At 44.2% G+C, this 21,455-nt stretch overlaps 1 protein-coding gene across 1 annotated transcript; it reads left to right on the top strand.

Annotated features, from left to right (window-relative positions):
• Positions 1-1,377: 1,377 nt before the first annotated feature.
• Positions 1,378-19,033, top strand: zgc:66448 (uncharacterized protein LOC327401 homolog). Its single transcript, XM_012871779.3, has 2 exons — positions 1,378-1,857; positions 15,466-19,033. Exons 1-2 carry the CDS (start codon positions 1,449-1,451, stop codon positions 18,900-18,902), a joined length of 3,846 nt encoding a protein of 1,281 aa, XP_012727233.2. The 5' UTR covers positions 1,378-1,448; the 3' UTR covers positions 18,903-19,033.
• Positions 19,034-21,455: the final 2,422 nt, after the last annotated feature.

Genomic DNA, 21,455 nt, shown 5'->3' with positions numbered 1-21,455 from the left:
GTATCTGCATCACAGTTGAATTCAGATGAGCTCATGTTTATGATGGACTTTGAAAGCATTCCTTAGGATCTAGCAGCTGTTGATAATCCTGCATGCAGTATCATGGATGTTTGTAAATAGTTACAGAGGAGCGTTATATGGCCATCATCTATGTAGTTCTGCACAAGTTATTTTTTTTGTAGATAGATGCTGTCAGAGTAAATGTGCCGAAACTTAATAAAAATACAAACTATGGGCTGCAAAAAGCAACACGTTGGTCACTTGTGGGTTTGTTCCAGCCAATAAAAAGTAGGACTGAACAATTAATCGCATTTTCAATATAATCGTGATTTAAAAAAACGCAATTTCCAAATCTCAAAGTCTGCAATTTTTGGCAATGTAACAATTAGGGAATTAGACACGTCCATTAGGTGTTGGTAAAATGTGGGTTTGCCTCCACATGGAAGGGAAGACAGTTGCAGCAGTGAGATAATCTAATTTTATTACTTGTTTTAGAGATTATATAATCATACATAGCATTAAGTACTGGTCAATCAGTTTAATAAATAGATTTGCTTGTTGGTTGCACTTTATGTTCAACAAGGATTGATGTCCAAATCAACTAAAAGCTGTTCTCTTGAATAATATTCTGATTAATAGAAACACTAAAAGTTCTTGTTTTAAATAGTCCTTGTTTACAAACGTCTTTATTTAGAGGCCATTTTTGTTGCTTGTGGTTAACGCAGAGAAAAGTCAAAATTGCAATTTTGGTTGAAATATATTGTAGGCAGAACGCAATCATTTCTGCTCTGAGTTTAGATGCTGTGGGTCTTTTAGCAACTAATCTGCACAGCGAGGAAACAAAATGATTTGTTGTTTGTATATGTTTAAAAAGACATGATAAATTAAACTGGGAAAAAAATCGTAATATTAAGAAAAAAAAATCGCAATTAGATTATTTTCCAAAATCGTTCAGCCCTGATAAAAAGTCAAGTTGGTGATTTCCGAAGGCCAGAATTTGATAAATCACTGAGTCGTTAAATAATTGTTTACGTGATCATTTTAAAAACGGGACTGTTATAGAAATAAAATGGTGCTAAGTCTTATGATAGATCAAATGCATAACTGAATATGAAAATTATTTTGGCTACGCCAAATTTTGCATCATTAGAAGCACGTATGATGAGTTATTTTGATCCATAGACCTGTGGATACCTGATCTCTGGTTAAGTTGAAAAGTTGTGGTGAATCATAATAAAGTTTTAAGTGCAGCGCGTGGAACAACAAAGCCACAAACAGTAGTCAACTGGAAATGTATAATTTAAAGCTTCACACGTGTTTTCTCCAGTAATGAGCCGCGTCTGTTCGTCGGCGACGGCGGTTTTATTTTGAAGGCTCCGACCGGAAATGAAATTCCTGGCTTCATGATCCTTGTGTGCGCTTCGGACAAGGGGGTGCATGGGTGAAACATGGCCGCCGCAGACCCATACAAGACTCCGAGTCGACAGAAAACCCCCGCGGAGGATGTGGAAACATCTGGGGAGCAGGCCGCGGCGGCGGGGTCGGGATGCGGCCCGGGCCGGACGGATGAGGCGGCGGGCGACAAAACCGGGGGGTGCCCCGACGGCGAGGAGGACGCGGGCGGCAACGGCGGCGGCGTTGCCAGCCATTCTGGGGAGGTTGGTGTCGAGTCCGGTGCCGCCGGAGCAGCAGCAGCAGCAGCAGACAAAACGACATGCGTCTCACCGGAGGACCGAGCGGCGGCCGAAAAAATGGCCGAGGCCCTCGACGGCGGCCGGCAGCGGGCTTTCGACTGGTCAGAGGCGGAGGACGGCGAGGAGGGGGCGAGGAGGTGCACGACGGGAAACGCTGAAAGTGGTATGCCAACAATGTTAACGTATGTCGGAGTTAGCTTTAGCCTCGGGCTAGCCGGAGGTAAACTCTCCACCGCCGCTGCCTCCGTGCACACTGCAAGGCTCTGCTAAACCCCTGCGTGTCTGTGGAGCAAAGCAGGACCCCCACGCTGCAGATTACCAGCCTTTAAACGCCACTTTCCCCACCGATGTGCACGCAGGCGACCAGCGTAGTGCTCTTCACTTTTTTTTTTATTATTGTTGCTTTTATTTTTATTTGTTATCACTTGCACCCAGGGGGAGGGAGAAAAAAAAGGGGGCGGATTATTCCAGCTCTAAAAAAGCCTTTTTGCAACCTGTAGTCCCAGCGCAGGTCTGCACAGCATAAAGGGGCGGGCGGTGTAACCCGAGGTAAACTCTCCACCGCCGCTTCTCCACCAAAACTTACAATAATTAAACCTGTGACGCTAGAACATAGTCTGCGCCCTTCATCTTCTCCACATTTATGTCTACTTTACAAATATAAATGCTCTTAGTTACCTACAGACGGCCTTTTTTTGCAGAAAGATGCCTGCAGCGTGTTGATGTTTTTGTTTTAATGAGTATTCAGACCCACGCTTGGTGCTTTTGTTGACACACCTTTGGCAGCAATCACAGCCTCAGGTCTCAGCCTTTCCTCTCTGCTGATCCTCTCAGCTCTGTCAGGTTGGGTGGACACTTTTTCAGGCTTTCCTTAGATGTTCGTTTAGGTCTGTGGGTCTCTTTTTTTTTTAGTTCTACAATCTGTTTACAGTACATCTTTTGTGATTTTTTTTTTTTCACCCTTTATCATCTACAAAAGCTGTCTAAGGCTTGCTAAGTGTTGTTTTTGATACGTGTTCACATCCAGAGCTGCGATAATCCTGTCGCTGTCGTCAATTATAATGCATCTGATTACCCTGAATTAAAGTCCAGCTGTCTGGCTTTTGTCTCCTAAAGCCAAAGCCCTGGTTTGCGCGCAGATTTGAGAGGATCAAGAGAATCTCATTGTTCAGAGGTATCAGTCTGACTGTCAGGAGAAGTAGTACAAAAAAAAACAATATACCACAAGGCCCAGGGAGAGAAGTCAACAGCTGAGGAAAATATTGGACGACAACTTGAAGACGAGATTCGGTGCTGAAAAGCTGCCGGTGCTTCTGGTTTGTGTTAGTTGGGTCCTACGTGGGACAACAATCTCCTCTATTCACGGTTGTCTGCACTAGGGTGTACGGTTGCGAGACCAAGTAAGTCTCTGATAAGGAAAAGCATCCAGAGCAGCGTAAAATCTCCCAAAGCCTTGTGGGATAATGAGTTTTTGTCCGATGAAACAAAGCTTGGCACAAAGAGCACGTCACCCTGGAACGTGGTCTGGGCTTACGTTCGCCCACTGGAGCTACGGCTGCTGTCAAAGTGGTCTTTTTCCACCAAACCAGTTCTACAGCTTGACTGGTGGTGGTGTTGTGTGTGTGTGTGTGTGTGTGTGTGTTTTTTTGGCTGTTTCTGCTTCTGTTCTGACCAATCCGGGCCAACCCAGCACCGGTTTGCTTCATAACAGAGGGCATAACCTGCTAATCAGGACCAGGAGGCCGGATCATGGAGAGCAGCAGCCAATCAAAACGTCGTCAGCTGAAATGAAAAAAAAAAAAAAACAACAATAAAAACACATTGCTTAAATAATAAAAACTATCTAATTAGCATAAGAATAACACAAGCTGACTCGTATGTTCCTGCAGTTTATTTTGAAACCACCCATCACAGAGATAAAGTAGGTCAATGCGCCTCTTATAGCTGCGCTCACTGCTGATTATTTTCCTCTGAATTTAGAAATGTTACTTTGGACTCGCTTCTTTTACGCTGTCGGGCCTTTTTGATATTGGGCTGTATTAGAAGCTTTCAAGTGTTTTGATATATTAAGCTGTTTTTTAAGGAAATTCAGCGATCCTTGTTGATTTCTTTTCTCCTTTAGATTTCCAGTAAAGCATTTTTGATTGCCTCATGTTCGAACGGAGATAAATAAACTTGCCTCGGTCCAAAAAAAAAAAAAAACATGTTTAACTCGCATTTTTCATCCACCGGTGTAGTTAATAGGTCAAATGAAAGGAATTGTGAAGCGTTCACAAGCACCACTTGTTGTTTAAACCTGTTTAATGTACCAAAGTGGTGATACTAGCACATATGTTGGCAGGTATACTGCGATCCGTATTACTAATTACTAGTTACTAGTTAAAGTGTCCCCCGTGCACTACGATCCTTCACAAAAACATAGAATAAAACAAGATGGGAATGAAAGATTAACTGGATGAGACTCTTGGATGGTGAAAAACCAAACGGGTTGTTTCGCCGACTGGAACTTCTTTTATTAAAATTTTCAAAAAGCCCTTTGGATGAAGCGGTCCTTTTTTGACACTAAACCTTCAGTTGCCTAGGATTGTATTTTCCCACATCAGTGAGTCGTGCCATACATCCAAATCAACAAAAGGAATGACTTCCCTAGAGGAAAATGAATGTTTTTGAACGACCCAGAGAGAGTTTAGCATTAAATCTGACAGAAAATCTGTCAGTCTGATAGATTTAGAGAACATTTGCCAAGCACAGTGCGCAAATCTGGATGAAAGACTGTCACCAAACAGCACTGAATGGTGAAAAGAGCGTCCTTAATAAAATATTTAAGGATGTTCACACTTTTGCGACTGGGTTATGACACCACAACTGATTATTTATTTTGTATTTTAAGCATAAAGGCACATTATTTGTGGGGGGAAATGAAATTATTTATTACGGTCTCAGCTTTTAACATTTGTTTGGCTGCTGCCATTTTAGCCTCTATGCAGGCAGCTCGCCTCCACAGCTCGACACAAAATAGATTTAACAAAGCGTGAGTCCTTCACTACACTGAAACGCATCACTTTAAGCTTCACAAAGTTTTGTGTGTTGAGTGTTTTTTTTTCAATATATTTAAAATAAGATGAGAAATGCCCTTATTGTCTCTCAGTGGGTAAATTTAGGCGTGACAGTAGCAAAAACACAGTTGCACACTAAATCAGGTAATTAAAAAAAAAGAGCTAATCAAAACAGTAGAGAATTAATTTCAGGCTAAGATAAATTAAAAATAAAACCAGAGTAAGTGTCGCACGTAGGCCTGTCACGACAACAAATTTTGCTGAACGATACGTTTTTTTTTTTGTTTTTTGTTTTTTTTAATTACAATAAATCATAACATTGTCATTTGGAGACCTTTTTAAAATAATATGATAATGGCATAATAACGCAGGTATATCCTCTCGACATACATCCTCATAGATCAAGTGGTTGGTCGCTGTCATTTGGCTTAAATCCAAAAAACTCCCACCCTGCAGCGGACTGTGTTCGGCTTTGGCACCCATTCAATTTTCTTTTAGAATTAGCAATTCTCTGGCTCTGCCTCACGAATCTCTCGCGCTAAACTTTGAGCTTATGCCTGCCTGACACAAGATTTAACTCCTCTTACACTGAGGAAACGAGGAGGAAGGGGTGAGTAGACGGCGACGCACCGTACTGAAACCTTTCGTTATCCGGCCTCAGAGAGAGCAGCGGGAAAAAAAGCAAGCACGCATACGCAAATTATTGAGCTTATTTTAATTAATCGCGTCAATCAAATTCATTGTGCAATTAATTGATTCTAGTGACAGGCCTAATTGCACAATTATTGATAACATGGCATAGTCAGGTAAACGTTATATTAAAGTCAGTGTTTCCCCTACCATTCTACAAGGGGGCGCCCCGCCAAGAAGGTCACGGCATGTAGTAAATTATAAGTCTGTGCGCATTCACGGTTAATTTGATCAAAATTAGCCTTTCTAAAAAGCACCAGATCACATCCTGAGCTATTTCTGTCTCTAGGCTCCCACATAATAAGGCGGACATGAGTCTGCAGACAGGTAAGCGCAGAGCTCAATTTTACGAGTGCGTACGCGACGTCACACTATAAACTGCTTGGTGGCCTCTAAGCACCACGGACTGACAGGTGTGCTGTGGGAAAAATAGGGATTTCTCATAAGAAACGAAGTTTGAAATATCCGTAGAGTCGGCACAATGCGCAGTACAACCAAGTATGCGACCGCCTTTAGTGTTTTTCTCCTAGGCTAAGTCGTCGCTACTTTACTTTCAGCTCAGTCACCTGGGTTTGCACGCAGGTAAACTCACACTCCCACCAGGTGAGAGAGCGCTCAGTCACATCATTTCTACCTGCCTTGGTAAATATTTCTGCGTTTTTGTAAACGAACCCAGTTTCTGAGGATGGCTGCACTAAAAGCTCCCACAGAGTGAGGATGAGGAGCGCTGACCGTCTCCTGGCCACGAAGACGTCCATGGAGGCTGTTCTGATGGGGGAACACGGGGCGCCCATTAAAGAGAAATGCTTCTAAATGACCGAGTAGTTTCCCCAAAAGAGTTAGTATCGCTTGTGTTGGGAGCACGGGATCCGACAGGATAAATGCGTCCTTTGTCTGTTTTTTCTGTTGTTACAACTGAAAAAGGAGGCGTTTGTTTATTTCACGTGGTGCCCTGATGCACTGAGACCCATCGCTTGATCCAAATACGAGGATGATTGCATCTGTTTAAACTTGATTATTATAAACATTAAATAATCAGTATAGCACATTTTCAACAAGTGAACAGCTCTCTGGGCCATTTTCAGATGTCCTACAAAAGTACAATTTGCTTTGATACCAACAGTCTGTTAGAAAAAAAATCCTCCTTCCTGCATCCATCTATGAAATTAGATGGTTGCTTTATACTTAGAAAACATTTTTTTTTTTTTTGCCTAGATAGACTTCATGCATCTATCAGAAGCTTATCCCAACCGTAATAAAATAAGTTGAATAAAGTTATGCTTAAAAATATTCTAAACTCTGGCAGATCTAGCTTTTTTTTTTTAAAGAGATTTTCATTCAATCAAGAAACAGGAAGGAAGAAAGGCAGATAGCCTTTTAAATTACCATGTATACATGTACATGATAGAAACAAACATAAAAAGATACAGATGGATAAATAAGAGAATGATTTAGAGACAGAAGATGTTCGCTTGAATAAAGCTGTATTCTGCAATAGTGATGACGGAAACATTGGTGCAAGGGTTTACATGCCAAAAGTTACAGAATTGCTCCGTCTCCGCCCCGTTGGCGGGCCTCACGCGCTGCCACTGCGCAACATCGTCCACCTCAAAGTTTTTGTAACTTGGCCCAGACAGTGCATGCAAGTTTAATTCAAAATGGGAGAATTTAAAGGAGCCCTCGCCAAGCACATTTGCCTGTACTGACATCAACTGGCCCACAAGTTTAAAGCGGCGCTACCTTGTTAAATGTTAGGTTGTTACTGTTTATTCTGTGACTGAAAAAAGCATACGCCTGTTACTGGCATGCTTCCAGGAGGAGTTTATTGGATGTGTTTGTGGGTGCAAACAAGGATTTTGACTTCTGTTTCCATCACCTGCAGCATAAACCAAGTCTAAAATTACAACCCACAGTATGTAAAGCAATACAATTTTATTTAGTAAAGCAAAGTGTTTACAGACGGGCTGCATTCTCCATCTTCACGTCTACTTGTATGCAACGGGGGATCATATCATCTTCTTCCACGTCTCTAAACCTTCGATGCCCTCGCATCGTCGTGGAGCAGTATTCTGGGATGACGGCACGGCTTTTATAGCAGTCATAATCTTACTTTTATTCTTAAAATCACTGGACAGCGCATCTGCTGCCTCCATAAACGCCTCTTTTACAACCTCACCATCTTTGAAAGCCTTCTCATGCTTGGCAGGAACCTTGCTGACCCGGTACGATACAGTAGTTGCAGCTTTATCCCTGGTTTCCCAGCTGCCGGACTCTCTGGGCTCGTGGAGCACTTTTAGCGGGGAAATCCGTGGATCGTCTTAAAATGTCTCTCCAAGTTCCCCTTTTCAGGCAATGCCACACTCGCACTAAAAATAACACAAATTGTTTTTATGGTTGGACAATACAAAAAAGAAGTCCTCCTCCGATTCTGGATGAAAATAATAGTTCTTTGTTGTTTTCCCTTCTGCTATTTTGTGGCGCTAATAATGAAGCTCGTCATACTTCTCCGTCCTCAGTTTGATTGTGACCATTAGGAAACCTTCATTTTTGTTTTTTCTCATCAGCGATATGTTTGAGTGCACCTGGGACTGTATGCTAAGCGACTCCAGTCATAGGATTAATGCTCAGCATAGAGCAATGAATTAAAAATAAACCATTCTGTAATTCTCATGATCGACTGGTCGGGCACCTCTGGTCTAATCCAAATATGAGGATGATCACGTCTGTTTAAACTCAATTCATCGACATTTACGCTCGATATAGCTTGTTCTCAACAAGTAAACAGCTCTCAGATGTCCTACAAAAATACTATTTGCTGTGATTGTCGCACATCGCCTAACGTCTGTCTGTTGGCAACAAAAATCCACCTTTTTTGTGTTTTTGTTGCTAGATAGACCCACACGATTTAGATCATATGAAATGGATCCTAAGTGTAATAAACTCTGAATAAGGTTGCGCTGAAAATTATTCTAAACTCTGGCAGATCTAGATTTGAGATTTTCATTCAATCAAGAAGTTGGAAGGAAGAAAATATAACCATGTTAAACCATGGAGATAGAAAAATAAAAAGAGACGGAAAATGGCTGCTTATATAAAGCTGTATTCTGGGATATTAAGGGAAAGTTGGGTGGAAGGAATATCTTTGCAACCCCCTCCTAAAAAAAAAAAAAAAAAAAAATTCACTGAGCCTACAGAGCGTGTATCTTAATTTTCTAACAATTACAGCACAATGTCATAACAATGGTGCTTTTCACCATCACTGCTGGCGTTGTTTGCATAAAACCAAGTAGTACGTAAGCACAAAACTGCTTTGATGATGTAAAAATTTGTTTAAAATGTATTCAATGTTCAAAACCTCAGCGATAATCGTCTCAGGAGTCCTAGAATAAGAGCTGGTTGCTTTAGTAACCAACTCACATATTTCCACACCGGCTGCTCCGTGACACTTTCCATCGCTCAAACCTGCCATCGTAGTGTAGAAGTGATTGGGGGGGGGGGGTATAGTTAAGTTATAAAAAGTTTAAAAAATGTCAGTCTTGTTCTGTGACACCTGAGAGGTGAACAGATACTTGATAATGTTACGCTTTTAGTTCATGTATAGAGAACGGAGCTCCCTGCTCCCCCCTTTAGTCAGCCAGTCGTGTAAGTGTCCTTTTTTTAAATTATTATTTAATTATGGTAATTACCTCGTCCTTTGGATAATTAGGCTTGCTTGTTATTGCTATAATGTTTAGTACATTCATAACAAGAAGACATTGACAGGCTTTTCCTTTGACCATAATTAAACTATTTTATTTTTTTTAACAACTAGTGAGATTGGTTTGTTTATGGCTATTTACATTATATAATGAGCCTGATAAAGGCTACGATTATGTATTTTTAAAAAGTCTCAATATTCATGTCAAATATGAATAGGCTTAAGTGGAAAATAACAGTAAAGTTTAAGTTGGTGTCATTTTCTGTAGAAGCTTTTAAGTCGGTTTAAAATGTAATCCTAGATGCTGCGGCGTTTCCACATCAGTTATGTTAACTGCATGCATTATTTATGACCTTGTCTGGTTTAAATGTTGTTCATCACGTATAAACCTTATAATATCCACGGTTAAATGGGATTTTCAAACCAAAATGAGTGCACATTAACCAGGGTTAATGGAACCGCGGCCCAGACTCTGGTTCCGCCTTTCATTTAAACATTTATTCAGCAGGAACCGTAGCAGACAGACGTGTCTGACTTGATGGTTCATGCGGCAGCCAATAAAAACGACACGCCTCATCGCTGCGGAGCGTCCGAACCGGTGCCGCTCTGACGGCTTCCCAGAATCAATAAGGTCAACGCCAATAATCTGTTGACGTCAATCTTTTTACTTGATATGTTGTTTATTTTTTGACACATATTTTTTAATGAAGGTTTCGCCCCCATTTTTTTAATTGCCCCGGCTGCTGCCAGCGTGCACCTGGTGTAGGGTAGCCTTGTTCATCTCTGAGCTGCTGCATCAAATCAAACATGGTGGATAGAGCGTCTGACCCAAAGGCAAATGAGCCGTTTTCCAGTCACATTTTTTAAAGGCCCACTTTGTCCTAAACGGGTCAGTACTTTGTGATGTGATGATTCAGTGCCTGGCCAAAAAAAATGTTGCCTCCTGGATTTAACTTAGCAAATAGGTACAAGCCTCCCATTGGATAATTACTGCATGGGCCATTATGTTTCAGCTGGCAACAAGTAATTTAACCCCAACTGGTGCAATGGGTTGCTTCTCATTTCTTAAACAACCATGTGGAACGACACATCCTGTGGACGTGGAAAAGATGTCAGCCTGTTGCAGAAAGGTCAAATCATTGGCACGCATCAAGCAGAGAAAACATCTATGGAGAATGCAGAAACTACCAAAACTGGGTTAAGAACTGTCCAACGCAGTATTAAAAACTGGAAGGATAGTGGGATCCATCGTCTTCGAGGAAAAAAATGTGCCCGGAAAAATAATCCTGAATGATCGTGATCGGCGATCACTTAAACGTTTGGTGAAATTAAATAGAAGAAAAACAACAGCAGAACTCCTATGTTATGTTTAATAATGAAAGCAGGAGCATTTCCACACGCACAATGTGAAGGGAACTCAAGGGATTGGGAGTGAACAGCTGTGTAGCCTTAAGAAAACCACTAATCTGTGAGGCTAACCGGGAAAAGGTTTCAGTTTGCTAGGGAGTATAAAGATTGAACTCTGGAGCAATGGAAGAAGGTCTTATGGCCTGATGAGTCCAGATTTACCCTGTTCCAGAGTGATGGATGCATCAGGGTAAGAAGAGAGGCAGGTGAAGTGATTTACCCATCATGCCTAGTGCCTGCTGTACAAGCCTGTTGGGTTTAGTCCTATGATCTGGTGTTTCTGCAGTCAGGTCTAGGTTCAGCAACAGTATGAGCTCAAAGAATGAGTTCAACTCTTTACCTTAATATACTGAATGACCAGGTTATTCAATCAGTGGATTGTTTTTTTTCTTTCCTGATGGCACGGGCGTATTCCAAGCAGTGGGAATTGCATTTCGACCAGGCCTGATTGGAAAATGGATGGGCCAGATAATTATAGTTGACAGTAAGTTTATTCGTAAGTTCACTGTGGAGAAGAAACGGGCAGAGGGGAAGGAGAAAAGACCTTCTCTGTTCAAGTGAACATCCTCGAATTGACAGCGGGGAAAAATAATCAGGACACATCACTTGTAAGATGATTTTGAGCCTGTCAGTCATTATTTCTGTTTCTGAACCCAACGTCACTCAGAAGCAGCCGCCGTTGCAGCATCGATCCATCGATTTTGTTTATTAAACACAATATTGCAGTTAATGGTTAAAAAAGGGGAAATCTAGTTGGCCGCATGCTTCGAGAGCTGCGGCAGTCGTTACGTTTGCATCTGCTCCCGCTCTTGTATATTGTTACATTTCATAACGTTTGTCGTGTCCTTTCACAGCGACAGGTTTGCCTCTAAGTGCGAAGCCGAAGGCTGAGTTTGAAGTCGTTTTCCTAACAGATGTTTCATGTTTGTGCTCCAAGCGGACCCAGTGAGGCATGGACTCCTGCTTTCCCTTTAGCCCACTGGCATTAGTGTTAAGCCTACAGGAAATAGCAATATAGGAAATAACTCTTATCTACCCTAACCCCAAATTCTGTAAAGGCACAGACATTCAGGCTCTGTGCTTCACTCTCTCACTTTTCTACACAGCCTATATGGCTATAGAGAATCTATAGGCTATTTGGGAACTGATTGTCCGGTGCCATCATCATTTATGTTCGCTGATACCAGGTTGAGGTGGTGAGGGGGGTGGAAACCATTCTTTTTTTCAGTTCTGCACTGAGCACGAGGAATAAACGTGGGTAAAATGCATGAATACCGCCTGTAAAGCGCTCTTTTTAAAGGGAGGGACATACAATAATCGGCCCGTCTTCTGTTTCTCTGTGTCCCCTAAGAGGAATGTCCCGTTTGGCTCACATCGTGACAACGCCACCTTCACGTGTCGACCGTTCTCAACAAATGTGTTTAAAGCATGTGGCTTAGTCCAGCACAGCGGCTCTAAGGCGAATGATTTCTGTGCCGCCGGTTTGCTGAGAACTAGAACATGAAGCTTGTTGTTTTCATGTTTGGGACAAGCATAGATTCAGCTTTATTCTGCTTCATTTTATTTTATGATTTTTAGGATAACTGTAAGTGACACCCTAAAAAAAAAATTCAAAGGTGAGCCGCTCCATTGGGTGGGCCCTGATTTTGCCCCTGATTCCAAGATGACGGTACCAGGGTTCTAGGGCTGGGCGATATGGGATAAAAAAATAAATCTCAGATTTTATCATACCAAATCCGATTAATCGATTTTTTTTTTTCCTCCTTTTTGTTTCATAAAAAGAAATTATTTTAAAAATGAATTCAAATTGCAACTAAAAACAAGCTGTGAAACAGGCTTGTAAAACAAGATGGCAGCCGTGCCATTATAAACAATGAAAATATAACAAAACATTTGCTGCTAGTGGTATTACACATTGAGCTAAGAACAGACTTCACTGCACTTGTGAACTTCAAACTAAGTTAAAAAAAAAAAGTAAATAAGTAAATGAAGTACCTCGTATTATGGTAAAAAAAAAAAAAGTTTCTACTTAACAATATTTTGACAATACATTTGCCTAAACATATATTCAGCATCGCATGCTGTTCTCTTCATGGAAACCCAATGAGTGTATTGGCAAAATAAAACCCAGATTTTCCAAAAATGAAATCTTAAAGAATTGTAAATTCGAATTAATCGATTAAATCGATTTATTGCCCAGCCCTACAGGGTTCATCGGGCTCAAATTGTGAGAGTGGTCCAGGGAGCATGAGAAATCTTTTTCACACGTGGTTCGACGTCACAGAGTCCAGACCTTAACCCCGTGGAGAATCTTTGGGATGTGCCGGACAAGGCAACACTGGGTGGACATAAATCTTGTGACATTGCAGAAGCTTATCGAAACAATGCCACAGCGTGCCGTAATCAAAGCCAAAAGCGGTCTAACAAACTATTAGTGTGTGACCTTTTTTTTTTTTTTTTTTTTTTTGACCAGGCAGTATAAATAATAGGGTCCGGTTCTGTTGCGGACCACAGCAGCACATGCGCCATACGTGGTGGGGGCCTCAGGAGGCGGCGGCCCGGAGCTACCGAGCCAGAAAAACATAAAGCGCCCTTTAAAATTAGTCAAAATCTGCTGAATGCAAGTAAAAAATGTATTTCTGCTGCTTTGAATCAATGTTTAGCATTTAGCTGCTCATTTGATTAACTTTGTGCCGGTCAAATCAATTTGACCTGATTAAGTTTTACTCCCACTTAATTGTGTGGATTACGATTGCAGATAACATCAGTTTGCAGTTTTCATCCCAGTATTAAAGCAGTGGACTGCTTGGATGCCGTATTCTGTACTCCACTAATATATTTAGCCTATCGGGTGGATTTTCACCGCGCTCAAAGCCCCGCTTGGCTATTTTTAGTTTCCGAGATGCAAAGGTGGTGAACACATCATGATGAGGGAAATGAAAGACGGGAGTAAAAATAACATTAACTAATATTGGCATTAAAATTCAACTAGTGAACACAATGTGAATATCAAATAATAAAATCTATTTTTTACAGGATACACATAAATAATGCAAACCTTCATAAATTCAGTTGAGAGTCAGCTTATTGTAAGAAACGATGGATGGATGTCAATGTAGCTTTTAGGACAATTAATAAATATTCACTTAGATAATTTGAAAACTGTTTGAGGAATTGGATATATTATTATTATTATTATTATTATTATTATTATTATTATTATTATTGTTATTATTGTTGTTGTTGTTGTTGTTTTTTGTCCTAAATCTTCTCTGTTAAATTAGCCTCAACCTTCTGTCTGAAATCCCCTGAATGAGGGATTAACATTTAGACGCAGCTTCTGATTTAGCTCCCAGCGTTCTTGTGCAGGAGACCGAATCAATTTTAGTTCACCCGGTTCTAATCACGATTAATTATTTAGGTAATTTTAATATACATGAATCGGCTTTAAATCAACAGTAATGCATAATTAAAAACTGCTCCTTGTAGTCCTGCATTAATTTTTGAATCACATCTACAATAGAAACATGTACATTTTTACATTAATGATCAAAATGAGGCTTAACTTCTTTTCCATTTCGGTCTCATTGCTCTTTTTCCATCATGATCTGTAGAAAAGTGCAGTCGGCACAAAGCAAACCTTTCCGTCAAGCCAAACAGCCGTGGGGGTAGGAAACAAAAAAACACAGCTGTTATTTTTGTTGCAAGGTCTAGTAACTCAAAAATAGCTACAATCATAAATAATATGGATTGAATGAAAGTATTAGTGACCGGTCAAGCTGCACAACATACCCAGCTGTTGTTGCAATATCACTGTGGCCAGTATTGCACTCACAAAGGACCGCTTCGGTGCATTATCTGTCAGCCTTTTCAATAATATAACTATCCAAACCGATGAGCGTTGCCAGCCTTTTAAGCCAACAACTGATATAGATTTTAGTGACCCAGATCAGAAAACCCTCAGAGTGTTAGAGAGATTGTGACGAGTAGGGCTGAACAATTAATCGCATTTTCAATATAATCGTGATTTAAAAAAACGCAATTTCCAAATCGCAGAGGTCTGCAATTTTTGGCTATGTAACAATTAGGGAATTAGACATGTCCATTAGGTGTTGGTAAAATGTGTAAAGTGGGTTTGCCTCTACATGGAAGGGAAGAGAGTTTCAGCAGTGAGATAATCTAACTTTACTACTTGTTTTAGAGTTTGTATAATCATACAAAGCATTAAGTACTGGTCAATCAGTTTAATACATAGACTTGCTTGTTGGTTGGACTTTGCACTTTATGTTCAACAAGGATTGATCAATTAAAAGCTGTTCTCTTTAATAATATTCTGATCAATAGAAACATTAAAAGTTAATGTTTAAAATAGTCCTTGTTTACAAACATCTTTATTTAGAGGCTATTATTGTTGCTTGTGGTTAATGCAGAGAAAAGTCAAAATTGCAATTTTGGTTGAAATATATTGTAGGCAGATCGCAATCATTTCTGCTCCGAGTTTAGATGCTGTGGGTCTTTTAGCAACTAATCTACATGGCGAGGAAACAAATAGATTTGTTGTTTGATTATATTTTAAAACACATGATAAATTAAACTGGAAAAAAAATCGAATTAAATCACAATATTAAGAAAAAAAATCGCAATTAGATTATCTTCTAAAATCGTTCAGCCCTAGTGACGAGGACAATTTGGGGTTTTTAGTTCAATATAATTAAAATAAAATTCAACAATGATCGAGGTATGTGTGGTTTTCCTGCTGTCATGCAACGCCGATTACATCTGAAGATAATAATCTGTTACCTATTATGTCAACTAGTTGCGGTTTCCCTACAAAATATAACAGTGTAGAGATTTGCATTCCAGTGAACTGCTGTCTGAATGGTTATAAAGCCGTCTGCTCTCCTTTTAATTTGTCTTCCAGGCCTCAAAGTCGCTGAGACTGTTAAGGATGCGAGGAAGAACGCGGCTGCCGTAGCAGATCCAGAAAAGATGGCCGAGGGGGGAAGTTCCCCGGAGAAGTCGCCAGTCGAGGAGCTGGGGGGCGACGTCGTCACCACGGAGGACGGGGCGGACGATGACGACGGAGACGAGGAAGAGGAGGAGGCCGATCAGACGGCCAAACAGAGGAAGTTCCGCCTGGTGTGCAAGGAGTGCGGCAAGATCTTCAGGCAGCGCGAGATGTTCAACCTCCACCGGCACTTCCACGCGCACGAGGACGAGCTGCGGCCCCTGACCTGCAAAGAATGCGGCCTTACGTTCCAGCACCGCAGCAGCCTCATCAAGCACAGGAACGAACACAAGGAAAAAGAGGAGACGGCAAAGACGGAGGACGAAACGCGCAGCCCCTTCAGATACCAGTGTGCCGAATGCAAGAGGATCTTCTCCGCGGTCGGCAAGCTGAGGGACCACAGCTGCAGCAACGCCTCAGAAAAGCCTTACCACTGCCCTCTGTGCCGCCAGGATTTCCAGTTCAAGGTGTCCGTCACCAAGCACATGATGACCCACTCCCAGGAGTGCGCCTTTAAATGCAACGAGTGCAGCCAGACTTTCCCCAACGCCATGTCCCTGCGCTTCCACCAGAAATCCCACGCCGCCCTCAAGCCGTACGAGTGCCCCGAGTGCGGCATGGTCTTCAAACACTACTCCGTCATGGAGGACCACCGGCGCAAGCACGTCGACGGCAGCCGCTCTCACCTCTGCAACATCTGCGGCAAGACCTTCAAGTACAGCAGCCTCCTCCATCAGCACCAGTACCTGCACACGGGCCAGAAGCCTTTCCGCTGCCCCGAATGCGGCAAAACCTTCGCCTTCGCCCAGAACATGAAGGCGCACTGCCGCCAGCACAGGCTGCGCGACACGAACTCGTCGAGCGAGCCGCCCGCGAAGCAGCCTGCGCCGCCGCCTGCGCGCGAGGCGGCGGAAGGTCCCGGGAAGGAGAACTCCCACGGCAGCGAGGAAACAAAGCGCCTCCTCAGCTGCCCTCTCTGTCCCCAGACGTTTTACGTCGCAGCCAACCTGAGGGCTCACATGCAGCTCCACGAGGAGGAGTGCGAGAAGGCGGAGAGGACGCCTCCGTCTCCGGCGCCGACCAACAAGCACTGGGACAAGGGGCACCGCTGCCCCCACTGTCCCTGCGTTTTTCGGGACGAGTCCAGCCTAACCAGACACGTGTTGAGCACCCACAGGTCAGCGGCGCCGAAAAAGCAGCTGGCCCAGCTGAGCAGCGATAACGCGCAGGCGAAGGCGCTAAGTGTTAAATCCTACAAGTGTTCGGAGTGCGGCAAGACGTTCCGGCACCGCTCGGTGCTGGAGCTGCACATGCGGATCCATTCCAAGGACAAGCCGTACCAGTGCAACGTGTGCGGCAAGGGCTTCCGCTTCAGCAGCTACCTGCAGCAGCACCTCATCATCCACACGGGCAAGAAGCCGTACAAGTGCCCCGACTGCGGGAAGGACTTCGCCTTCATGCAGAACATGAGGACTCACCAGAAGCTGCACCAGGAGAAGCCGTTCCGCTGCACCAGCTGCCGCAAAGGCTACAGCGACGAGACGCAGCTGCAGCACCACATGCTGTCGCACAACGGCGACAAGCCGCACAAGTGCGACCTGTGCGAGAAGAGCTTCGGCCTGGCCTACCTGCTCCGCGACCACATGAACACGCACACGGGCGAGAGGCCTCACCGCTGCGAGGAGTGCCACAAGTCCTTCTCCTGGTTCAGCAGCCTGCTGGTGCACCAGAAGATCCACGCCCGCAAGAAGCAGGCCCTCAGCCACTACGGCTCCTTCCCCGCCGGGGCCAGGGTGAGGGGCCGGGGGAAGAGAGGCGGGAGGCCCGTGTGGGGCTGGTCCAGACCGTCCGGCGTCTCGGAGATGGCCGCTTCTCAGCATCACCTGTATCCGGTTTCTCCCCACAGAGACGCCGAGCTGCACAGACACCAGCAGTCCTCTCTGTCCGGCATGGAGCCGCAGACGAGGCATCCGGGCGAGGCGTGGCCGTCCAAGCCGCACGCTCAGCCGCTGCAGTGGAGCGGCGACGGCAGAGAGGTGTCCGCACCACCCGCGCAGCACCACCCTCCGCCGCCGCCGCAGTATGACGCTCCGACGCAGCAGCAGCTTCATCATCAGAGGAGTCCGGGGTGGGCGGATCGGCCCCTGCTGGGCCCCGGATTGGCCCCCAACCTGGACTCCCAAATGAAGGAAAGCCCTTCTGCTGTTCTGGCCTCTCATTTGCCCAGAAAGTCCAGCCCGTCAGTGGCGACCGAGATGGCGCAGCACCGGCAACATAAGTTCACATCATGGGGCGGCACGCCCACGTCCGCAGCCCTGGCCTCCACCAGCTCCCTGCAGCACGATTTCTCCGTCCCCTCCTCCTACATGGACGGAGCGGCTCTGTGGAGCGTCCGGCCCGCGCCGCTGACAAACTCTCAGAGCTCGCCGAGCAAGCTCAGCCAAGACATGCAGCTGCTGAGGTGGCCGGGCGGCCCCGAGCCGTCCACGCCCCCCAAGAAGGAGGAAAGGCTGTGGGACATCAGCAGTCCTCCGGTCATGTCCTCCACTGTTACCCAGCCGGAGAAGTCGTGGAACGGCTGCGAGCCGCAGAAACCGTGGGCTTCTGGCCTCGCGGGCCCTCCCGCCTCGGCTCCGTTAGACCAAAGCAGCGCCATGCCCATTTCAGCCCCCACCTCCCACGGAGTCACGAACAACCTGTGGGACATCCAAACCCCTCCAGGGATCGCGAAGGCTGTGAACTCGGTGGAGAAGCTGGTGAACAACCAGGAGTTCCAGCTGCAGCAGAAGCAGGTGTCGCCCGTCTGGAGCGGCGTGCAGACCCCCACGCAGAAGGTGCCCATCTCCATCCAGTACGAGCCGCATCGCTTCGGCCAGGGCATGGGCGCGCCGGTGTGGGGCTTCCAGAACAACTCCATCGGACCTCAGACTCTGCTCCCCGGCCAGCTGAAGCCCGGCGGCGGGCAGGAGCTGCCGCAGCAGCCGATGGCCACGGCCGCTCAGATCATCATAAACCAGCCTTCGCCGTTCTTCTCGCCGCCGCTCGCGCCGCTCCCTCCCCTCGCCTTGCCCAGCCCTCACCCCCTCCACTCGGTGGCGGTCGGCGGCATGCCCCGGCCCCCGCACCCGAACATCTTCTTCACGCCGCAGCCGGTCATGAGCGAGAGGCCGCACCTGCCGCAGACCCTGTCCCTACCTCAGCTCCCCCCGCAGACCGAGCCTCACAAACTGGGATCCCGGCTGCCTTTCGCCCCGGAGCGGCTCCTCCACTGCATGATATGCGGACTCTCCGTTCCCCGGGAGCTGGATCTACAGATGCATTACCTGCAACATGCGAAGGGGGAGATATGACATTTCTACACTAGTAACAAAGCTTAGTTATGTTTTTATAATGGTTTGTCAGGAAAACCTCATTCGTTTGACACTTTGCCGTGCTGTTGAGTGGATGGAAGTCACAATAAAAAGAGATATAAGTGAAACCCAAAAAAAAAAACCCAATTTGCACATTTGAGTTAAGTTTCGCGTAAGGCTGCGCCGTGTGTTTGAGTAGAAGGGTGTATATGTGTGTATAATTGGTCTCGCCATCTCTCAAGATCATTTCAGGGGTGCAGATTAATGAGGTCCTGCAGGCTACATTTCATTTATTGCCAACGGTGTTTAGATTTAGATCTTATTAGTCATTTTTTCTAGCTCTGTCCACACGTCTTGAACCATTTGTACTTTGTTTCTCATGTACAGTATACAGTGTGCCTTTTATGAGTACAGTCTGCATGTCTGCTGTCTTGGTATTTTAGGCCCTAGTTTGTGCTTATAAGGTAGACATAACAGTGTGAGCTCGACCCGTTTAAAGAGCGCAACTTGTTCAAAGCTGCTGAGAAGACAGAAGGTGGGGGGGGGGGGGCTGTGAGGGGCAAATTTATTATAAAGCGTATGTTGAGTTGCTGAAGTATTTATACCTCTTTCTTTCCACATTTTGTCGTTACAACCAGAAACTTTAATGAATCTTGGTGGGATTTTAGGTGATTGACCAACACAAGCTGGGATACATGGTTTTAATTGCTGTTTATTTTTATTTATTTTTTACAGATAATCTGGAGGTTGCGTAAGCACTTAGGTTTATCCCCACTGAGTCATTGCTCGGTAAAACCTCGGGTCGCCCTTTTATTCAACTCTGTCCCCAACACCTCGGACCAGTCTCCCTGACCCCGCCCGAAGAAAAGCGTCCACCGCAGCGTGATGCGTGGCACGTGAGGCTTTCAGGGCCATATGCAGTGTTAGTCTTCAGTGTTTTTCATGTTTTTAAGTCCTGTCTGACTTGAGCACCTTCTTCCACGCGTCTGCTGTGTCATGGCTAGCTGCTGTTCTGTAAAAAAGAGATTTGGGAAGTCCTCCCACCTGAGCTGCGGATCTCTTGGCTGCTTCGTTACTATTAATGGTCTTCCCGTCCCATCAGAAGAGCGCCACACGATGCTCCGCCCCGTCTGGGACCCTGCGCTTCATGGCGACGTTTGGTCTCCAGTGTTGTCTGACCGACCGCTGAGGCCCTCATAGACCTCACCTGGATTATACTGAGATTAAAACACAAACTATTTAATAATTGTATAATTGGAGTCTGTTGGTTGCAATAAACCAAATTAAAGGCTCAACTATTAGCAATTATTATTATAAACAGCACATTCCAGTTTATAATAAAAAAAAGCTGCAAACTTTGCAACATTTTCCTTATTCTTCTATTAAACTCTTTGTTAATCACATAAAATCCCAAATGCAATACGTTGTTAGCGGTTGTAATGTTACAAGACGTATGATTGAATTAAAGGGGTATGAATCTTTTTGCAAAGGAGCGTGTAAACTGAAGCGGACAGCCTCCGAGTGTATGTACTCTGCGCTAGAATAGTCGTTGAACGCTTACAGAACCACGGGCTGGGTCCAAATGTCTCGCCAAACCGTAAACGCCTCCATTGTGGAGATCTGACTGAAACGCGGAACTGTCGACAACGCGACGAGCAGAAATGTGTCGTTTTCAAAGGTCCTTGTACTGTAGGAGTTTTCAGCAAAGCTAATCTTGGAGTCATTAATATTTAGCCGCCGTTGCGCAGTTATTCATGACACTGTTAAGAAGTGAGTTTTGTAATAAATCAAACTTCAATTTGTGATTTGTCTTGTTTCTTTTTGTTTGTTTTTTTTTTTACCAATAAGACCTAAAACTGGTGGAAAAACTTTTCTCCAGTCTATCCTGTATAGATCTAACCTAGAAATGTACCTATATTTGTAAAAAACAAATCCCACCTTTGAGTGCTTCAATGTATTTCTGTGACTACTTCATTCCATGACTGTAGGTTTAGTTGGCTTCAGGTTCTCATTTTCCCTATTCTTAAAAAAAGAAACGGTGTAGCTTCCCTGGGACAAAACGATACTGACAACCTTTTTTTTTTTTATTGCTGTACAATAAACACACATTTCTTGTTTGTAGAGAAACAAAACACATTCCCTTTCCTGTGCTTTCATTGGTTACAAAAACTTACCCTTCTACCTCTACCCACGGTTTCAGCATGGAAGTTTCTCCCGTCATGTTCTCATACTGGATTAAATAAAACCTGCCTTTGAATATATTGTTTGGTGCAATGTTTCACACATTAGGAGTCTGGAATTAAAGGTAGTTTAATGTACTTGTTTACCCTATTTTTTATCTTTAGTTTGCTGGGTTTTGACCCCCAAAATGTCCTAAAGTGTCATTTAGAGAAACAAAATGATTACTTAAGGCTGCCATGAAATGGTGACATCTGGAAACATGCTTATTTAATTTGTAAAATATACAAATGACTTAAATTGTGATATCCAAGTCCAAAAATGATCAGATAAAATGAGTGTGTTATTAAATCATTAGGTACATTTAGTCCAGTT

The sequence above is a fragment of the Fundulus heteroclitus genome, chromosome 3 (genome assembly GCF_011125445.2).
Source record: "Fundulus heteroclitus isolate FHET01 chromosome 3, MU-UCD_Fhet_4.1, whole genome shotgun sequence".
NCBI classification, from domain to species: Eukaryota; Metazoa; Chordata; class Actinopteri; order Cyprinodontiformes; family Fundulidae; genus Fundulus; species Fundulus heteroclitus.
This window is presented reverse-complemented; position numbering and strand designations above follow the sequence as displayed.

What these genes read in the sequence shown, in the direction of transcription:
- zgc:66448 (XM_012871779.3), top strand. Translation starts at nt 1,449, where the DNA reads ATGGCCGCCGCAGACCCATACAAGACTCCGAGTCGACAGAAAACCCCC. An exon ending in GACGGGAAACGCTGAAAGTG is followed by an intron (nt 1,858 to 15,465) that starts GTATGCCAACAA and finishes TTTGTCTTCCAG; the next exon opens with GCCTCAAAGTCGCTGAGACT.